Here is a 20,689-nt window from a genome sequence, read left to right on the forward strand (position 1 = left end):
TTGGTGAATAAATGCTATCTTATTTTTTATTTCTTCACTATGAAGATCGAAGCCCTTTAAAAAATTACTTTGGCAGCCATCTTTTGTATTGGGATTTTCTGTTGTACTGACCACTTTGCTTGGTGTCTGTATCTCTCTTTGGTGAAGGAGGAAGAATATCTCCAGTGTTATTTAGTTCTCTTTCAGCTGGTTGCCAATCATACTATGTCTCCTCATCAAAATTAGAATTTTTCTTATCAACATTAGAGCACTTTTCTTTCTATTATATGTTGGTGATAAACTGATCTCTTTTGTTTGTACGTTTTATTGTTCTTATTATGTTAGTTCTATAGTGTGTTTTAATTGGTTTATTTCTAAAACATCATTTTTCCTACCCACTTTATTTTATGCCCATCAGTCTTCCTTCAGTCCCATCATTATTTTCTGGGGATTCTGACTCTTATCTCTAATTGTTTTTAAGATTTTATCACTGTGTTGGCTCTTCTACAGTTGGTCATGATATTTCTAGGCATGGATATATCCTTATCTATCCTGCTAAGTACTTCATTATGTTTTTCAGTTTTTAAGAATTAAATTCATGTTATTACTTCATTATTACTTCAGATATTGCCCCTTTGCATTTTCTGTTTATTTGCTTTGTTCTTTCTGGAACTCCCATTATATTTATTTTTGACCTTGTATTGCATATGTCTCTCAATCTTTCATATTTTTCATCTCTTTATTATTCTATCACAAATTTCTGTGAGTGTCCTACCAGTTCATTAGCTCAACTGTTTCAGTTTAACCTGTTTAATCTATAAGGCTTTTAATTTTAAAGCTACGTTTTTCACAATTTCTATTTAGTTCATTTTCAAATCTATCCATTTTTCCTTTTATCACATCACTAGCTTATTTCTTATGACATTTATTTTGACTCTTTAATTATTTTTCTCATTCCTACATATGGTCTTTCTGTTTTTTTCTGTCATGTCTGAAATTCTTGTGGTGTTGTAATATTTCTTTTATAGTATCTGACGATTCTCACTTGTGATGTTTGCTTTCCTCATGGTATTTATAGAAAATATATGATTCATCTTTCAGTTTTTTTTTTTTCTCTATCATTTTCGGTACCTGGTAACTTCCAGTGGTGTGTTAGTAGATGTTTAATTATAAGCTCTCTGAGAAAAAGTGCTCAGGTTTGTAGCATATCCCCAGCATAGCCAATTTTAAAAAACTGAAGAAGTGTCATTGAGCATGGAGGTGGGAAGAGATGTGCACACTCAGATTTTGTAAGCTTATTAACTTCAACATCACTGGCAGTTTTCTTTTTTTACTATAAATTCAGCTGTCTGTTAATTTTTTGTTATATTTTACCCAGCACATGTAGAGCTTTATGACATGAGTTTCCGTTAGCTAACTTTACCAGGTTCCCAGGACTGGAAGCAATGCTGTTTGTCCAAAATTCAGAAAGCTCAACAAGGTTTGTGCATGTTATAGTTCTTGAGTTGTTGAATTCCACCATTTATACATCTTTTATTTGATATGTTCTATCTCTTAATACTCCACTCCATTTCTTCTTCATTTGCCTCTTTTCCCCATCTCTGGTTGCAAAACAGTCAGACACAACTTAGCGACTAAACAACAACAAAATACAACAACCCATCGCTTACATTTTGGTCTCTATTGCTTTACTTCTGCTAAATAAGCTTATCAGAGGACTTCTGTGGAAGGAATCATCTTGTTATATAAATAGTATTTTAAGAGATACTTAGCTTTTAGAGGCGGAGAAGGCAATGACACCCCACTCCAGTACTCTTGCCTGGAAAATCCCATGGATGGAGGAGCCTGGTAGGCTGCAGTCCATGGGGTCGCTAAGAGTCGGACATGACTGAGCGACTTCACTTTCACTTTTCACTTCCATGCATTGGAGAAGGAAATGGCAACCTACTCCAGTGTTCTTGCCTGGAGAATCCCAGGGACAGGGGAGCCTGGTGGGCTGCCGCCTATGGGGTCACACAGAGTCGGACACGACTGAAGTGACTTAGCAGCAGCAGCAGCAGCAGCAGCAGCAGCAGCAGCTTTTAGAGGTAGACAAGCACTGATTCCTTGAAAGGAGATAGCATATTTCCTGAAGTTAATCATGTTCTCCTAGATGTTTGTGGGAAGAGTGCTCTCATCAGAGGCAATCATTTTTGTAAATGGTGAGATGGTAAATATTTTAGACTTTGCAGGCCATATATTCCCTCCTACAATTACTCAGCTCTGCCACAATAGTGTAAAAGCAGCCTTAGACAATATGTAAATGAATCAATGGGCTGTGTTCCAATAAAACTTTATTTACAAGCAGGTAGTGAGTTGAATCCCAGGGACGGGGGAGCCTGGTGGGTTGCTGTCTCTGGGGTCGCACAGAGTTGGACACGACTGAAGCGACTTAGCAGCAGCAGCAGCAGTGAGTTGAATTTGGTCCATGGACTACAGCTTGCTGAGTCCTGCTCTAAATGATAGTCCATGGATGTAAAGACTTAATAATATTTTAAAGTGAACATATAAACAGTTGTTAATAGAAAATTAAATTTAATTTCATTTTCTATATCAGCACTTGGAAAGATAATTACTAGTTTTAAGATATAATTACTTTTTTTCTGCATATAGTTGGGAGAATTGTTTTGGGCATAGAAGAAGCAGTGTTTTGTAATTAACAGTGACTTTGTATTTAAATATTGTATATATGCTTGCAGGCTGTTAGTCATTTATAATAAATGTGAGATGTATGAAATACAAAAATTATTTACAACGAGTTTGTTGTGTACCAACTCACCTTGGCAACTGCTGGACCTTAGGCTATTTTTGGAATCAGTAGGTCATTTGGTCTTCCCCTCTATATATTGCATTTCAGTGACAAACCATGGGAGCCTGGAGCTGCCCAGAACAATTTGATTTTTTCATCTGCAAAGATTCTCAAGCTTCCTGTGGTTTAGCTGGCATCTCACATACAAAAGAATTTAAGTATTGATCTAAGCTATTAAAACACATCATAGTTGCATTCTTTTATAGCAACTGCTGTGCACCAGTTTAGCCTAATGAATTCTCAAGTGTATCTCATTCATACAATTTGGCCTACTGTTCTGCTCAGAGTAGCCATTAACTCCTATAGGCATGTAATGAGGAGGAACTCAGTAGAGTACATGGCAAGAAATGAACATATGGGGGTTTTCCCAAAAGAACAACCAGTAATTGAAAGCACTAAACTCCCCCAGTTATCATCCCCTCCCTTTTCAAGCTATTCATAGATACCAAGATGCTCTCACTAATTCCATTGTAGACTAATGTCAGGATAATGCCCTGGCCATTTATGCTGTTGCTATGTAATGGTGCCAGATGTTCTCTACCATGCTATCAGGAAATATAATTACCAGACTAGCTTTCTGTAATTCACTAGAATTATCATACTGAGTGTCCTTTTTCTCTTAATGTCCCTTTGTAGAACCAGAAGCTTCTGCCTTGATTTAGTGACTTGGCCATAGGTGCAACTAATACATTTGGAATCTTTATAATGCAAATCAGGAAAGGTCAAGATACTTGCTTTTCATAGAAAGATTATTCATTCATTAAAAATGAAAATACATTGTTCATTTCAGGTGGGTGGGCTGGATGTTATTTCCCACATGTCCAGGTCAGCAGTACAGAACAAAAACATTCCTGCTTGCTAAGATTTCTGAGGTTGTCTTTGCTAGGCTCTTTCGGACTTTCACTACTGCAGACTCCTCATTACTAATTTGTTTGGATCAAATTTGTTGAAAATTCACAGGTCTCAATATGAGAAGATAGTGAAAATACTTAGATTTGTGGTAGAGAAGGAAAGAAGCTTTTTTCCTTTGATTCTTTTTTTATTCAATAAACATTTATTTGACGTTAACTATACACTACGAGTAGTGCTCTGTCCTGGTGTTGTGAGCGTGAATAGAACAGAATCATTTCCCCCAAAGGTCATAATATAGTATGGAGCAAACATATGAACAGTTACAGTATTACAAGATACTCATAATTAAAGTATGAACAAAGTGCTGTGAGAAGAAGGAAAAGACTGAGAGTGGCCGGGAGAACATTTCCCCATTTAATGCACTCTACGGGAAGGTCCCCTGGAGGAGGAAATGGCCACTCGCTCCAGTATTCGTGTCTGGAAAATCCCATGGACAGAGGAGCCTGTCAGGCTACAGTCCATAACGTCACAGAGTGGACATGACCGAGTGACTGAGCACGCACGCACACACGAGGTAGTGAAACAGCAAGGGAACAACCCCCTTTTTTTTTCTGAAGTAGAACATTTTTAAAGTCTTTACTGAATTTGTTACAGTATTACTTCTGTTTTGTGTTTTGGGTTTTTGGCCTCAAGGCATGTGGGATCTTATCTCCCTGACCAAGGATCGAACCCACACCCCCTCCATTGGAAAGCGAAGTCTTAACCACTGGACCACCAGGAAAGTCTTGGAAAATCATCTTTTAAATGCTGAAAATGAGCATTTGGAAAATGGAAATGAAATAAAAATGTCATTTATAATAACATGAAAATATAAGAATAAAAGTGCTTAAAAATAAACTTAGAGGTGTGAAAGGACTACACACAGAATATATGATTAAATATAAAATACTTTTCTTTGTAAATTCTTAATTTCTTTAAAATAGAATGACTTAAGCAAAGGAAAAATAATAGCAATGTGCTGTAGGGTTTATAAAATATGTATAAATAAAACATATGATAACAATATCTTAAAGCATTAGAGGTGAAAATTGAAGCATACTATTGTAAGTTTTTAAAACTACATGTTTGGAGTAGAATAATATTATTTGAATCTAATTTACTAAAAATTAAAAATGAAGATTGCAAACTCTAGAGAAACACTCATTAATAAAAGAAAAAGAAGTATAAATAATAACTTATTATGTAAAATAAAATGGGAAACAAAACAATACTCAATTCTTACAGAAAGGCTCTTCCAGAAAATTGGGATTAAAGAATAAATACAAAACTAATGACTTCCCAGGTGGCGCTAGTGGTAAAGAACCCGCCTGCCAATGCGGGAGACATAAAAGATGTGGTTTTGATCCCGGGGAAGATTCCCCTGGAGGAGGGCCTTACTACCCAGTCCAGTATTCATGCCTGGAGAATTTCATGGACAGAGGAGACTGACAGGCTACAGTCTATAGACTCTCAGAGTTGAAACAGACTGAAACGACTTAGCACACACACATTCAAAACTAATTGTATGATGATGGACTTAACGTTCATAATTTAAATGAAAATGGATATGTGGATCTGTTAAAAGGCAGAGATTATCAGCAAGTCATCACTTCTATTCAATGTTGTTTCAAAGGCAGGACAATTAGCTGAAAAAAATAAAAGGCATACTGGAAAGGAAAAAGCAAGAACTGTCTTCACTGAAGACATTTTTGTGTGTAAAGAAACTCCTAAACTATCAGCAAAATATTTACTAGATTTAGGTGACTCAGACAGGAAAGAATTCACCTGCAATGCAGAGGACCTGAGTTCAATCTGTTGATCAAGATGATCCCCTGGAGAAGGGAAATGGCAACCCACTCCAGTATTCTTGCCTGGAGAATCCATGGACAGAGGAGCCTGGAGGGCTAGTCTGTGGGGTACCGAAGAGTTGGACATGACTGAGTGACCAACGCACACATAAGTGAATTTAGCAAGCCCCTAAATATAAGGTCGCTTACAAAAGTTGACTTCATTTTTAGAAATGAGTGTTTAGGAAGTGAAAATGAAAATGTCATTTATAATTGCATCAAAAATATAAATGTTTAAGAGTAAACTTAAAAAACATATAAGGTGTATTTATATACTATAAACTGCAAAACATTACCAAGATAAATTAGAGAGTACTCAAGTAAATGGACAAATATACTATGATTGTGGTGGATAGAACACTCAACTTTAAGATATCTGTTCTTCCCAATGCAATCCAAAACAACATTTTAGAAGTTTTTCTTTTTTAACTTATTAATATTTTGAAACACTAGGCTGATTTTAAAATTAATGTGGAAATGCAGAGACCTCGACTAGTCTCCCAAATAAAAACAAAATTTTGAAGTATTTACCTAATTTTAAGAATGTTATAAATCTACAGTAGTCAAGACAGGATGGTATTGGGTTAAAGATAGACAACAGATAAATGGAATAGAATGGAGTGCTGAAATAGACTTACACTGGTGCAGTCAATTGAATGAAGACAGCAGGCAACTCAATATGGAAAGGAAAGTCTTTTCACCAAGAATGTTTGAGCCGCTGGGTATCATTAAGGAAATAAAAGTGAATCTCAACATATACATCATAGCATGAATTGAAATTTATTGGAGAGGTATCACAGACCTAAAAATAAAAATAACAATGTCAAGCTTCATGAAGAAAATGTGCAGGAAAATCCTAATGAACTTGGGGTGGGCAAAGAGCCCTAACAAAACCAAGAAAATGCTAATAATTAAAGGAAAAAAATTGTAAAATAAATTTCATAAAATTATTATTCACTGAAAACAACATTAGTAACCTGAATATGTAAGCTACAGACTGAAAGAAAATATTCATAATACATGTAAGTAATAGTAAACTTTCACCCGAAATAGAGAATTTCTAAAATTTCTGTAAAAAGACAACCCCCTTCCCCTATTTACAGTCTCACCAAATGGACAAAGTACTTGAAAAGGCACTTCACCAAATAAGATAAATAAATGGCCAATAAACACATGGAAAAGTTGGTAACACTATTAGTCATCAGGGAAGTAAAAAAATAAAACTATAATAAAATATTACTAAATACTGACTAAAATTTAGAAAACTGATAACTCCAATTGTTGGCAAGGATGTGAAGCAACTGAATTTTTATGCATTGCTACAGTGGGTAGCCAATGTGTCTAACAGTTTTTAATAAGTTAAATATATCCTTATCCAATGACCCAACAATTCCCTCTTTAGATATTTTCCCCAAAGAAATGAAAACATATTTGTGCAAAAATACATGTACATAAATGTTCATGCAACATTATTGATATCCAAAAATTAGAAACACCTCTAATGTCTAAAAGCAGAATAGATAAATTAACTGATACATTTTACTCAGCAATAAATAGAACTATTATTGATATTTATGCCAACATAGGTACATTTAAAAGCATTTTGCTGAACAAAAGAAGCCCAATCAAAGAAAAAAGAAACTACATACTGTAGGATTTCTTTTCATTTGTTTAAAATGTTTATGATATTGTGTCACCTGGATGTTTGTTTCTTTGAACAACCATTTCATTGCTTTGTACTCAATGAATGTACCATAGTTTATTCATTGGTCTTTCTATGATTATTTGTTTTTTCCTAGTATTAGTTTTTATTATTTATTTTACCATTACAAAAGTATTCTCATGAACTGCCTTTTATGTGTATCCTGGTAGCAAAACACAAGAGTGTCTCTGGAAGTATGTATAGAAATAGAATTGCTGGGTGGTAAATGGCAGCCCACTCCAGTGTTCTTCCTGGAGAATCCCAGGGACGGGGGAGCCTGGTGGGCTGCCGTCTATGGGGTCGCACAGAGTCGGACACGACTGAAGCGACTTAGCAGCAGCAGCAGCAGCAGCAGGGTATGCAGAAGTTTATTTCCTAGTGCTATTTTGCCCCTGGATTTGGTTATTCTAACTGCCAGTTGTGTATAACTATCAGCGGTGTATAAACATCCCCATCTGAGCAACTGCTTTGTAAAAACTGAACATTATCATACTTTTCAGTTTTTATCAATTTGATAGGTATAAAATAGTATCTCAGTGTGGCTTAAAATTACACATATATTTATGAAAGCTTTTATATTTCTTTTTCTATGAAATGTAGTCCATGTTTTATTGTCCATTCTTCTTGTGGATTCTCTGCCTTTTTATTCTCATATTTTAGGGGCTCTTTATAGATTCTGGATGAATCTTCCTCTGGTTATGTGTCTGTCAAATATCTTTTCTGAATTTATGGCCTACTTTTTTTTACCCTGTCACATTTTTTCATAAACAGAAATGATTCATTTTAAGTAGTCTGTTTTGTCAACAGTTTCCTTTATAAGGTAGCAACTTACATGTTTGTGTTTTTTTTTATTTTATTTCAATTGGAGGGTAATTACTTTACAGTAGTGTGATGGTTTCTGCCATACATCAACATGAATCAGCCACAGGTATACACATATGCCCTCCCTCTTGAACTTCCCTCCCAACTCCCACCAACTTGCATATTATTTATGATGTATTTTTCAGACATTCAACTACATTTCCTTCCATATTATTTAAAGTTTGGGCTTTCTTGAACAATTTTATCCATCTGGAATTGTGTTTTGTATACAATGTGAGGTAGAGATTGTGAAGAACTTTTAACAGTCTAAGATGTTACTCTGCCTGCAAGCTAACAAAGTAGCCTGCCAGAGGATGCTGGGGCAGAAGAAACGCAGTTCCCGAGTCAGGTGAAAAGTTCTTTACTACTCACATTAATAGCAGGAGCTACAGTGTCAGAATTCATGCCAGTTTCTCAAACCCAGTTCCCATAGGGTGACTCAAGGAAGGTCAGATGACTACCACACAAACAGTGAGTTGTGTTACAGAAGAGGGTCTCTTGTAGTGGGCGGTTAGCATGCCTTACCTTTAACCTAGAGGGGCACCTTGTCTATATTATACTGGATAATAGATAGTAATAAAACCTGCCTTATACTCCAGAGAGTGGCATCTTTCCCTTCCAAGGCTGTTTTTTCTTATAACTATCCTTGAGAACATAGTCTGGAATAAAGGCAGCCAGCGCCTCTGCCTGTAAGACTTGCACAAATACGAGAAGCAACTGTCTCTTAGCAAAGGGTGTATGTCCTTTTCCCCTTGCCCCAGTATTCATGACTAATTGTCTCTGCATGCTTTAATGCAAAGTTTCATCTTTTCCCAGGTATCTTTAATATAATCAGGTTTAAACATCTACATTAACATAACATTATCTGTTTGATTCTATGTATGTAAGCATCTGCTTCTGGGCTCTCTGATCTATTAATCAGGCTTCTCTGATAGCTCAGCTGGTAAAGAATCCGCCTGCAATGCAGGAGACCTGGGTTCGATTCCTGGGTTAGGAAGATCCTCTGGAGAAGGGTTAGGCTTACCCACTCCACTATTCTTGGGCTTCCCTGGTTGGCTCAGCTGACAAAGAATCCGCCCACAATGTAGGTGACCCCTGTTCCATTCCTGGTTTGGGAAGATCCTCTGGAGAAGGGAACAACTACCCACTCCAGTAATCTGGCCTGGAGAATTCCATGGATTGTATAGCCCATGGGATGCCAAAGAGTCGGACAAAACTGAGACTTTCACTTCCACTTTCACTTTCTTTCCCTGGTGGCCCAAATGTTAAAGAATCTGCCTGCAGTGCAGGAGGCCCCAGTTCGATCTCTGGGTCGGGTAAATCCCCCGGAGAAGAGAATGGCTACCCACTCCGGTATTCTTGCCTGGAGAACCCCATGGACAGAGGAGCCTGGTGGGCTACAGTCCATGGAGCCACAAAGACTCGGACATGAATGAGCAACTCTCTCGGCATCAATACCATGTAGCTTTACATACTACAGCTTTATATTAAATCTTGTCTGGTGGAGCAATTCTCTCCCAACCCCCTCAAATATCCACCTTGTTCTTCAGAAATGTCTTATATATTCTACTCCTGCCATTCTTTTTTTGTATTTAAAAAATCTACACACATTCCAATGTAAAAAATATATATGTGTGTATATATTTGCAATTCTGAACTTCTGGAATTATTTTGCTTGTTCCAGAGTTTTGTTTGGAACTTTTTGTAGTAAATGTTATGCAGGTGTTTCCAGTGTGCCTACCCGTCACAGATCAGCTCCAAGCTTCGGCTTCTTGCCTGCTGCCCTTTAAAAGCTAAGGTTCTGATCTTCAGACATCAGCAGATGGTCTGTGCACAAGTGACGGGTTCAGCTCATTTACTTCTCCGCATGGATCCTTTCACTTTGTTTTCAGTCTCGCAGAATTCTTCTTACCCTTTTTTCTTTTTGAGCAGCTCAGCTATGCATTTTAAAAATATTTTGTCTCTTTCATCTAACCTTTTTAACAATTTTGCACTGAAAGTGGTTTTCAGGATATCTTGCCATTCATATTGCCTGAAACAGAAGTCTTTGTCAATAGTGGCTTTAAAATTGTTTAATCACAGAATTGTATCTTTTGCATAATAAATATTCAATCAAGTGTGTTCAATTGAACTGAATAAGATTTCAGTTGGATTTTTCTGATGCTGCCTCATCATTTCCAAATAACCAATACCTGATTTGGCACTTCCACCTCTAGATTATTATCCTCTCCTTAAAACTTTAGGAGTTTTAAGAAACATACAGAAAATAATATACTTGAAATCTTTTCTTACCACCACGATTAAACACATGTTAATATAGTATCTTTTTTACTCTATGGTTATATGGTTAGATAACAAAGCAATTTATATTATTTTATGTACTTCAAAATTTTACACTAATAATGATATTGATACTTTTTTGAAAGATACTTTTTCCCCATTCAGCATCATGTTTGAAATGTTTATCTATGCTGATACCCTAAGCTCTGATTCAATTACTCCAAGTCCTGTCTGTAATTTTATTATAAATTAAGTTTTTTTTGAGTGTGTGCTCAGTTGCTTCAGTCCCGTCTGACTCTTTGCGACCGTATAGACTATCGCCCACTAGGTTCTCCTGTCCATGGGCTTATCTAGGTAAAAAAACTGGAATGGGTTGTCTTTTCTTTCTCCAGGGGATCTTCTGGACCCAGAAACTGAACCAGAGTCTCCTGCCTCTTCTGCATTGCAGGCGGATTCTCTACTGCTGAACCACCGGGGAAGCCCTTAATTCTACAATAAATATTCTTATATATATCTTCTTGAACATATATTTGATATTTTTAAGAATTAGATGCCTAGAACTGAAAGTGCTCTGTGATAAGATGTACTTAACTTTGACCCCATGGACTATAGCCTACCAGGCTCCTCTGTCCATGGGATTCTCCAGCTAAGAATGCTGGAGCGGGTTGGCCATTCATTTCTCCAGGGGAATCTTCCTGACCCAAGGTTCTAACCTGGGTCTCCTGCATTGCAGGCAGATTCTTTACCATCTGAGCCATCAGGAAAGCCCAGAACTGAAAGTGCTCTGTGATAGGATGTAATTAACTTTAACATATGAGGTATATTCAGTTTCTTATATCTATTCTTCATGATTGTGATGACATCCATCAGGATAGATGATAAGACCTTTTTTACCTTATTTCATTTAATATTTGCAATTTGTGAAAAGTACCTGGCACTGGTCTGAAAAGGATTATGCCAAATATATGTTGTGCATGACACCTTGTGTATAATTCAAATTATACTAAATTTTATAACTATTAAATAATGAATGATTAGGTGAGTTAGCAATTCATGCCCCCTTTTTTTCTGTAGGTATTTATGAGCCTCCATTTATTGTACTACTGCAGTGAACCAACCTTGGATGTGAAAATTGCCTTTTGTCAGGTGTGTGTTCCTTACAGGTAAAACAAGGTACAGTATATTCCCTTGTATTTCCATTTTGCCATTTCATCTTGCACGTTTCACACTAAAGTTAGTGTTTATGTAGAATTAAAAGTAGCCTAGGGAGTAGAATTGGATGCCTAGATTTTTTTCCCCCAGTTCATTTATCTTAGAATAGGAATGAAGAGAATTCTTTTTAATATTGCAAATATTGTACTTAATCACAGTATAAAGTGATTTCTTACTATATTTAACAGCATTAATATGTCTTTTTCAAATCCTTAAAATGTGGCTTAAATAATCAAAATAGCTGAAATAGATATTATTTTTGATCCCAGGACTGATGAGCCCCAAGTGCAGAGTCTCCAGGACTCAGATGTAACAGTGTGTAGGTAGTGCTTGGTTTGGCTTCCGTGGTGGCACTAGTGGTAAAGAATCCCCCTGCCAATGCAGACAACGCAGGAGACAGGGTTTTGGTTCCTGAGTTGGGAAGATCCCCTGGAGAAGGGAATGGCAACCCACTCCAGTATTCTTGCCTGGAAAATTCCATGGAAAGAGGAGCCTCGTGGGCTACAATGCATGAGGCCGCAAAGAGTCAGACACAACTGAGCATGCACACACAGCCCTTAGTTCGTTTTTCAATGCCCTGTTCTAGCCAGGAGTTGGGAACAAATAAGACTAGCAGCAATGTGACAAATAAAGGTATCGCTAACCTACTAGTGACGAGGTAGTGTACATGGACAATAGAAGGTCTGCACTCCTGTATTCATACAAATGATATTCTTAAGAAAAAGTCTACTTGAGGTGCTCGTACCTCCTCTATGTATGTTTAGGTCATTCTGACTTAAGACTGTGGTCATTGTATCATTAACAGAGCTCAGTTTTACACTAGGGATTGTTATGTGGCTGGTAAATTTTATAGTAGCTCTAATCGTACTCCAAGCAGAGAGCACTTCCATTTTTTCTGTAATGATTTTTGCTGTATTTTCTCATCGAGATGGGTTATATACACAGAATGACATATGTCCCTTGAAATGAGGTTTAAAAAATAACTCAAAATAATATTATTTTAATACAATATTTTCTAATTCTAGAAGTAACATGCTTATTATAGAAAATATAGAAAAGTACAAAGAAAACAAAACACTGGTAAATCTACTCTGTACGCTGAGCGTAGTTAGAATTTCTATGGAAAAATAAAATGTATTATGTTCTATGAATAGGATTTACTGATCTATTTTATCTTCCTGGCCTCTAAATTGTTGTAGTGCCACAAACTTCCAGGCTTTCAGATGATTTCTCTAATAAGAACTCTGGATCTGGAGTGAAGTAGGTCAGAAAGAGAAAAACCAATACAGTGTATTAACATATATATATATATATATATGTATATATAGATATATACATACATGGAATTTAGAGAGACAGTAATGACGATCGTATATGCAAGGCAGCAAAAGAGGCACAGATGTAAAGAACATACTTTTGGAACATGTGGGAGAAGATGAGGGTGGGATGATTTGAGAGAATAGCATTGAAACATGTATATTACTATATGTAAAATAGATGACCAGTGCAAGTTCCATGCGTGAAGCAGAGCACTCAGAGCTGGTGCTCTGGGACAACCCAGGGGGATGAGGTAGGGAGGGAGGTGGAAGAAGGGTTCAGGATGGGGGGAAACATGTGCACCCATGACTGATTCATGTCAATGTATGGCAAAAACCACCACAATATTATAAAGTAATTATCCTCTTTTAATTAAAATTAAAACAAAACAAAACAAAAGCTCTGAATCTGAACAGCCTGGGTTAGAAATTCTAAATCTGCCACTTAGCCATTTACTTGTGAGCTTGGGCAAGTTAGTTAACCTTACTGTGCTTCGGTTAATTAGTAAAAAGGGAAAAGGTAATAGGTTTATAAGAAACAAGTGAGTTCATACTTGCAGAGCACTGAGAATATGTTTTTGTTAAGTAGTTAACTAAATCTTCACTAAATTCATGCTCTCTCTTGTGGGGCTCTCATTTGAACTCTAGTGTTTTAAATATTATCGATACCGTGAATACTCCCCAGTTATACCTCTAGCAAAAGCTTTCCCTGAAACTTGGCTCATATACCCAATTGCTTGTTCTACATCTCAGCTCAAATGTCTAATAGGTGTAGCAAATGACACATATACCAAACCAAATACTTGATCTTTCTGTCAAAATTGCTCTGCTCTAATTCAGTAAATGCTAACCCCTCTTTCCAGTTTCTTAGAACAAAATCTTCAGAATAAGCTTTTGGACAACACTTTGCATCCAATCTGTCAGTAAATTCTGTTGGCTCCCCTTTAAAAGTATATCTAGAATCTTACCAATTTCTCCATTACCACTCTGATCCATTCTGATGGTAAGACTAGAGATCTCTTCAAGAAAATTAGAGATACCAAGGGAACATTTCATGCAAAGATGGGCTCAATAAAGGACAGGAATGGTATGGACCTAACAGAAGCAGAAGATATTAAGAAGAAGTGGCAAGAATACACAGAAGAACTGTACAAAAAAGATCTTCACGAACAAAAGATAATCACGATGGTGTGATCACTGACCTAGAGCCAGACATCCTGGAATGCGAAGTCAAGTGGGCGTTAGGAAGCTTCACTACAAACAAAGCTAGTGGAGGTGATGGAATTCCAATTGAGCTATTTCAAATCCTGAAAGATGATGCTGTGAAAGTACTACACTCAATATGCCAACAAATTTGGAAAACTCAGCAGTGGCCACAGGACTGGAAAAGGTCAGTTTTCATTCCAATCCCAAAGAAAGGCAATGCCAAAGAATGCTCAAACTACTGCACAATTGCACTCATCTCACACGCTAGTAAAGTAATGCTTAAAATTCTCCAAGCCAGGCTTCAGCAATATGTGAACCGTGAACTTCCAGATGTTCAAGCTGGTTTTAGAAAAGGCAGAAGAACCAGAGATCAAATTGCCAACATCCGCTGGATCATCGAAAAAGAGAGTTCCAGAAAAACATCTATTTCTGCTTTATTGACTATGCCAAAGCCTTTGACTGTGTGGATCACAATAAACTGTGGACAATTCTGAAAGAGATGGGAATAGCAGACCATCTGACCTGCCTCTTGAGAAACCTGTATGCAGGTCAGGAAGCAACAGTTAGAACTGGACATGGAACAACAGACTGGTTCCAAATAGGAAAAGGAGTACATCAAGGCTGTATATTGTCACCTTGCTTATTTAACTTATATGCAGAGTACATCATGAGAAACGCTGGGCTGGAAGAAGCACAAGCTGGAATCAAGATTGCCCGGAGGAATATCAATAACCTCAGATATACAGATGACACCACCCTATGGCAGAAAGTGAAGAACTAAAAAGCCTCTTGATGAAAGTGAAAGAGGAGAGTGAAAAAGTTGGTTTAAAGCTCAACATTCAGAAAACTAAGATCATGACATCTGGTCCCATCACTTCATGGCAAATAGATGGATAAACAGTGGAAACAGTGGCTGACTTTATTTTTGGGGGCTCCAAAATCACTGCAGATGATAACTGCAGCCATGAAATTAAAAGACGCTTACTCCTTGGAAGGAAAGTTATGACCAACATAGACAGCATATTAAAAAGCAGAGACATTACTTTGCCAACAAAGGTCCATCTAGTCAAGGCTATGGTTTTTCCAGTAGTCTTGTATGGGTGTGAGAGTTGGACTATAAAGAAAGCTGAGCACCGAAGAATTAATGCTTTTGAACTGTGGTGTTGGAGAAGACTCTTGAGAGTCCCTTGGACTGCAAGGAGATCCAACCAGTCCATTCTAAAGGAGATCAGTCCTGGGTGTTCATTGGAAGGAGTGATGTTGAAGCTGAAACTCCAATACTTTGGTCACATGTTGCAAAGAGCTGACTCATTTGAAAAGACTCTGATGCTGGGAAAGATTGAAGGTGGAGGGAGAAGGGGACAACAGAGGATGAGATGGTTGGATGGCATCACCGACTCAATGGACATGAGTTTGGATAAACTCTGGGAGTTGGTGACGGACAGGGAGGCCTGGCGTGCTGCGGTTCATGGGGTCGCAAAGAGTCAGACACTACTGAGCTACTGAACTGAACTGAGCTGATTCTGATCCAAGCCTGGGTTATTGCGGGAGCTTAAGGGGTTTACTCTCAAAACTTCATCAAGAGATATGTTTGAAAAATATAAGGGAGATCACGTCACTCCTTGATTAAAAAGAAAACAAATGAAACAGAAAAACCGTTCGGTCAGTGAGATGTCTTCCCACCTCACTAATGGTAAAAATTCTTAAATCCCTGAGCCTTTGCCTTGGGTATTGCCGCCTAGACACGCTTCCTTAGAATACTCTTGCACTTGTCTCACTCGTTCACTACCTTTAGAACTTGGCTCAAATATTCATTTGTAGGAGTCTTTCCTGCTTATCTATCTAAAATTGCCCCTTCCGACTCCACACTGCCTATCTCACACTTCCTACCCAACCTCTTTGTCTTTCTATTTTGTCCCCTCCATGACAGCTTTTGATGTATGTGACTGGCATGTTGTTTCTCTCTGCTGGAATACATTTTTCACTTGGGCATGGAAGTTTTTCAGTGATGTGCTGTGAGCTCCCACAGGCTGACAAGGCTCACAAGCGTTGAGCGTGCACACCTTTCCCTGCTCTAAGTTCAGTGATATTGGGTTGGTAGATCTGTCATGATAGGAATATGTACATTATGTAAATAAACAAATCGTGCAGATAAGTCCTCTTCCCTCCCCCAACCCCAGCCAGCTGTTGAATAATTAGCAGCACATAGTTGGGATTTTGTCTCCTCTGCACACAGCTGTGTTGTAGTACTAACAATAATATCTGGCAGAGGGTGGGCTCTCACCAAATATTTGCATAATGAATGAATGAATGATACATGTTTGGTTAATGCAGTCAATTGCAGCTGTGATAGTGCCCTGGTGGAAAACGAGCAGGCCTGAATTTCTGGTTAGAATCTCTGGACCATTTGCAAGCTTTAGGATTGTAAGCCATTTCCTTAGTGTCCATGATCCTAGTCATTTACCATGGGCATTAGCCCTTAAGAACCAAACCAAAAACAAACAAAAAATGTTTATTTTTTATGTATTTTGAGATTAATCTGAATTTAAGAAATTATAAAAAAACATCTTAAAACTTCAGCTATTATTTTTAATCCAAAAAGTTTCTATGTAGGTTGAAGTTATTTTTAAATCATCTCCCCAAATTTGGGTACAGATTCAGAGTGTCTATTTCTAGGAAGAGTTCTTAAAGAGTTTAAAGCAAAGGAATAAAGAGAAGAAATGAAGCATGAACTTTTTTAATGGCTCTGATTTTTTTTTTTTTTTGCTTACTGTAAACTTTTAATACCTAGAAAATATACATGTGTATTCTATAACTTAACAAACCCTAAAAATATCATAGCAAGCAGAATATTTCTAGTTGTGACTCAGAGTGCTTAATTTACTTTCCATGGAGAATTTTAATTTGATGATGTTTATTTTTTCTTTCCTGTAGCTGTGTGCCTCATTTACTATTCTAGCAATTTAAAGAAAATGGTGTATTTATTTTCTCTAAATGAATACAGAATTTATTTATTTGAGTTTTATCTGTTTATTTGCTTGAGTTGTCTTTCAAACTATGTGCTTTGGAAGCTTCTCATTTTATGAGACATCTCATGGATCCCTGGTATGCAGTGGCATTTAACACCATGTATAGTAGGGTTAGGTTGTTTCCAACTTCTTGTCTCACAGGTGGTATGTGAAGACCTTTAAGTAACTTGTCAACAATTAGGGATTGAGTATATCCAAAATGGAGGGCTTTCATGGTGGCTCGGTGGTAGAAGAATCTGCCTACCAATGCAGGAGACATGGACTCCATCCCTAAGTGGGGAAGAGTCCCTGGAGAAGGAAATGACAATGCACTCCAGTATTCTTGCCTGGGAAATCTCATAGATAGAGGAGCCTGGCAGGCTACAGTTCATGGGGGTCACAAAAAGTCGGATGCAGCTTAGTGACTAAACAGCAAGAATATCCAGAATCTAGGTCTCTTGAATCTTAATCTCTGGCTTTAAAAAGTTATATCATATTTCCAGGTTTTTCACTGTTATAAGAAAGAAATCACAGAAAATATAGAAAATAAAATTGCCCAGGTAGTTATTTATCAACAGTAAATATGTCAGTTAACTGTACTAATAACCTTATTTCTTTGTTGAATTATTTGAAGAACATGAGATTCATTGAATTTTTTAGCTACTCCTATTCATTTCATTTTTTTTTTTCTTTAAAAACATCAAGCCGCTTTTGCAGGCAGGAGGTTTCTTGCTCTATTATGGGGAGGAATTTGTCATAGATAATAAAAAAAATCTTAAGTTTGCCCTTGTATAAATCATTTACAAAATATAGACCAACAGGGAATTGAAAGTGCCAGAACTCTTGATTCTCCAGAGATGTAGGTAAGCTAGATTCTTAGCCCTCTTTTCTCAATTGAATAGAAAAGTGAAGAACTGTTAAATTTCACTCTATGAATTAAGAAAAAATCTGTGAAAATTGCTGTTTTTGGAACTCTGATGTACTGAATAGATGAGTCATGGTTTTAACCAAGAAATATATGCACAGAGAGATAATGTATGTTGGAAACCACATGCACATCCACTGGTGTCTACAGCATTTACCACATCCCAGTTTGTGTTACCATTGGTTGTACAGGTTTACGCTTTCCCAGCTCAATGGTGATGGCCTCTAGGGTAGGGCCAGGGCATCCTCATCCTTGTCTTCCAAGCCCAGAATTCTACCTTAATTCAGGAAATGCTCAATAAGTGCTTTTTGAATAAAAGAGGGTAAATAAAAACTCAGAAAAGCACTAGTAGAAATTTGCTCACCTTTGAAAATCAAGTCAATTTCTCAACATCTTAACATCTTGAAAAGTGTATATCAGTTCAGTTCAGTTCAGTCACTCAGTCGTGTCCGACTCTTTGCGACCCCGTGAACTCCAGCATGCCAGACCTCCCTGTCCATCACTAACTCCTGGAGTCCACCCAAACCCATGTCCATTGAGTTGGCGATGCCATCCAACCATCTCATCCTCTGTCATCCCCTTCTCCTCCTGCCCTCAATCTTTCCCAGCAACAGGGTCTTTTCCAATGAGTCAGCTCTTCACATCAGATGGCTACAGTATTGGTTTCAGCTTCAACATCAGTCTTACCAATGAACATCCAGGACTGATCTCCTTTAGGATGGACTGGTTGGATCTCCTTGCAGTCCAAGAGACTCTCAAGAGTCTTCTCCAACACCACAGTTCAAAAGCATTAATTCTTCTGTGCTCAGCTTTCTTTATAGTCCAATCTCACATCCATACATGACTACAGGAAAAACCATAGCCTTGACTAGACGGACCTTTGTTGACAAAGTAATGTCTCTGCTTTTGAATATACTGTCTATGTTGTTCATAACTTTCCTTCCAAGGAGTAAGCATCTTTTAATTTCATGGCTGCAATAACCATCTGCAGTGATTTTGGAGCCCCAAAAAATAAAGTCAGCCACTGTTTCCACTGTTTCCCCATCTATTTGACATGAAGTGATGGGACTGGAATATATTTAATTTGTATTTTGGTTAATTTGTTAATCACAAGTGTTAATCTAACATTTATCTAAGAATTTATCAACTTATTGCCCTATCTTGTTATTGATGCTTGAGTTGGTTACAAATCATGTAAAATGATTTCTTGATTTTCAGAAAGGCTTAAGAGACAGGAGGTTCATGTTAGTGAGTCAACAGTTATGGGTTTATGTAACACTAGAAACAAAGAGACTGAGCTCAGGGATCTGCTTTTCTGCTGTGACACAGAAACTCAGATGATAAAGAATCTGCCTGCAATGCAGGAGACCCATGTTTGATCACTGGGTCAGGAAGATCCTCTGGAGAAGGGAATAGCTACCCACTCTAGTATTTCTTGCCTACAGAATTCCACAGACAGAGGAACCTGGAAGGCTACAGTCCATGGGGTTGTAAAGGGTCAGACACAACTAAGTGACTAACACACTTCTTTACTGAGTACCTCTAATATGGATCTGTAACTTGTAGAAATTAGGGGTACAGGGTGGATATGGTGACTCCTCAAAGGACACACCATCTAGTCTAAAGCGCAGTAGAGAGTAGCTTGGCTTAAAACACAAAGAAAACTTCTTTGACTTTGAGTTAAAACCTCAATGATAACTATGGGCTAAAGATAACAAGTCAGAAAAGGAAACACCTCAATACTTAACAGATGCTTACTATCTGTGAGGACTTCATTAAGACTTTATCTCATTTAATCTTTACAATGTCATTAACTACCCAGACTGAATTCAATTATGTTTTATTCTGGGGTTGGAAACCTGAGCCATTTTACTAGAATGTCTTTATCCAGTCTCATCATGGAATTTTGACATCTTCTATTGATTATAACAGAATTTTAACTGAACTGAGTAGCGACTAGGACTCAGAACCAAAATACTATAATTAAATGCAAAGAAGCCTAAGATTCTATTGGTCACCAGTAGGAAAACAAAGAAGACTTTTATATAAATTCCAAAGGACAGTATTGATGTATATGGGTAATGACACAAATAGCAGTCTCTTTGTAGAGTTCTTAATGTCAAAATTGTTTTCAGTGTCTTCAGAAGTTAGTGTTTTTTGGTATAGCCCCTTGTTAGATATAATGGCCAAGACTGAGCATGCTGAATTTTCTAGTTAAAGCAATGCTTTTCTTAATAGATATAAAATATTACTAGATGACTAGGTAATTAAATTTTATTTTGCTACTCTAATGTCTGGATAACAAATGCACTATGTGTGTATATATAGTAATAATAATTTTCCTAGCCACAAATGGTGGCTGTTCTAAATAAACGAAAACTTAACTTTTAAACAGATTTCAAGAGTGACTTTTGTGTTACATTTAGGTCTTATACCTCGGGCAGCCTTTTTTTTTAGAGATTTATTAATTATTCCAGTTAGTAAGTAGATTCTGTTATGCTACTAAATATTATCTAACAAAAATGTATGCTATGCTATGCTATGTCGCTTCAGTCGTGTCCGACTCTGTGCGACCCCATAGACGGCAGCCCACTAGGCTCCCCTGTCCCTGGGA

The 20,689-nt window shown here is 37.3% G+C and overlaps 1 protein-coding gene across 49 annotated transcripts in view; it reads left to right on the forward strand.

Annotated features, from left to right (window-relative positions):
- Positions 1-20,689, forward strand: part of MAPK10 (mitogen-activated protein kinase 10) — a 373,060-nt gene that overhangs the window by 171,321 nt on the left and 181,050 nt on the right. For 22 of the 49 annotated variants that reach the window (XR_015165198.1, XR_015165197.1, XR_015165199.1 and 19 more), the window contains one exon: positions 11,483-11,554. The exons of 7 other annotated variants lie outside the window; for them this stretch is intronic. Coding sequence is in view for 19 of the 42 variants with exons in the window: in XM_086404922.1 (XP_086261048.1) it covers positions 11,483-11,554 (72 nt within the window). In the remaining 23 variants the exon portion in view is untranslated. Of the gene's footprint in view, positions 1-11,482; positions 11,582-20,689 lie in introns of all 49 variants that reach the window. 20 more of the 49 variants (XM_086404959.1, XM_086404939.1, XM_086404956.1 and 17 more) reach the window with 2 other exon arrangements.

This window comes from Bos grunniens, chromosome 6 (genome assembly GCF_055505025.1).
Source record: "Bos grunniens cultivar Pamir isolate PY7600 chromosome 6, Bosgru_T2T1.0, whole genome shotgun sequence".
NCBI lineage: Eukaryota > Metazoa > Chordata > Mammalia > Artiodactyla > Bovidae > Bos > Bos grunniens.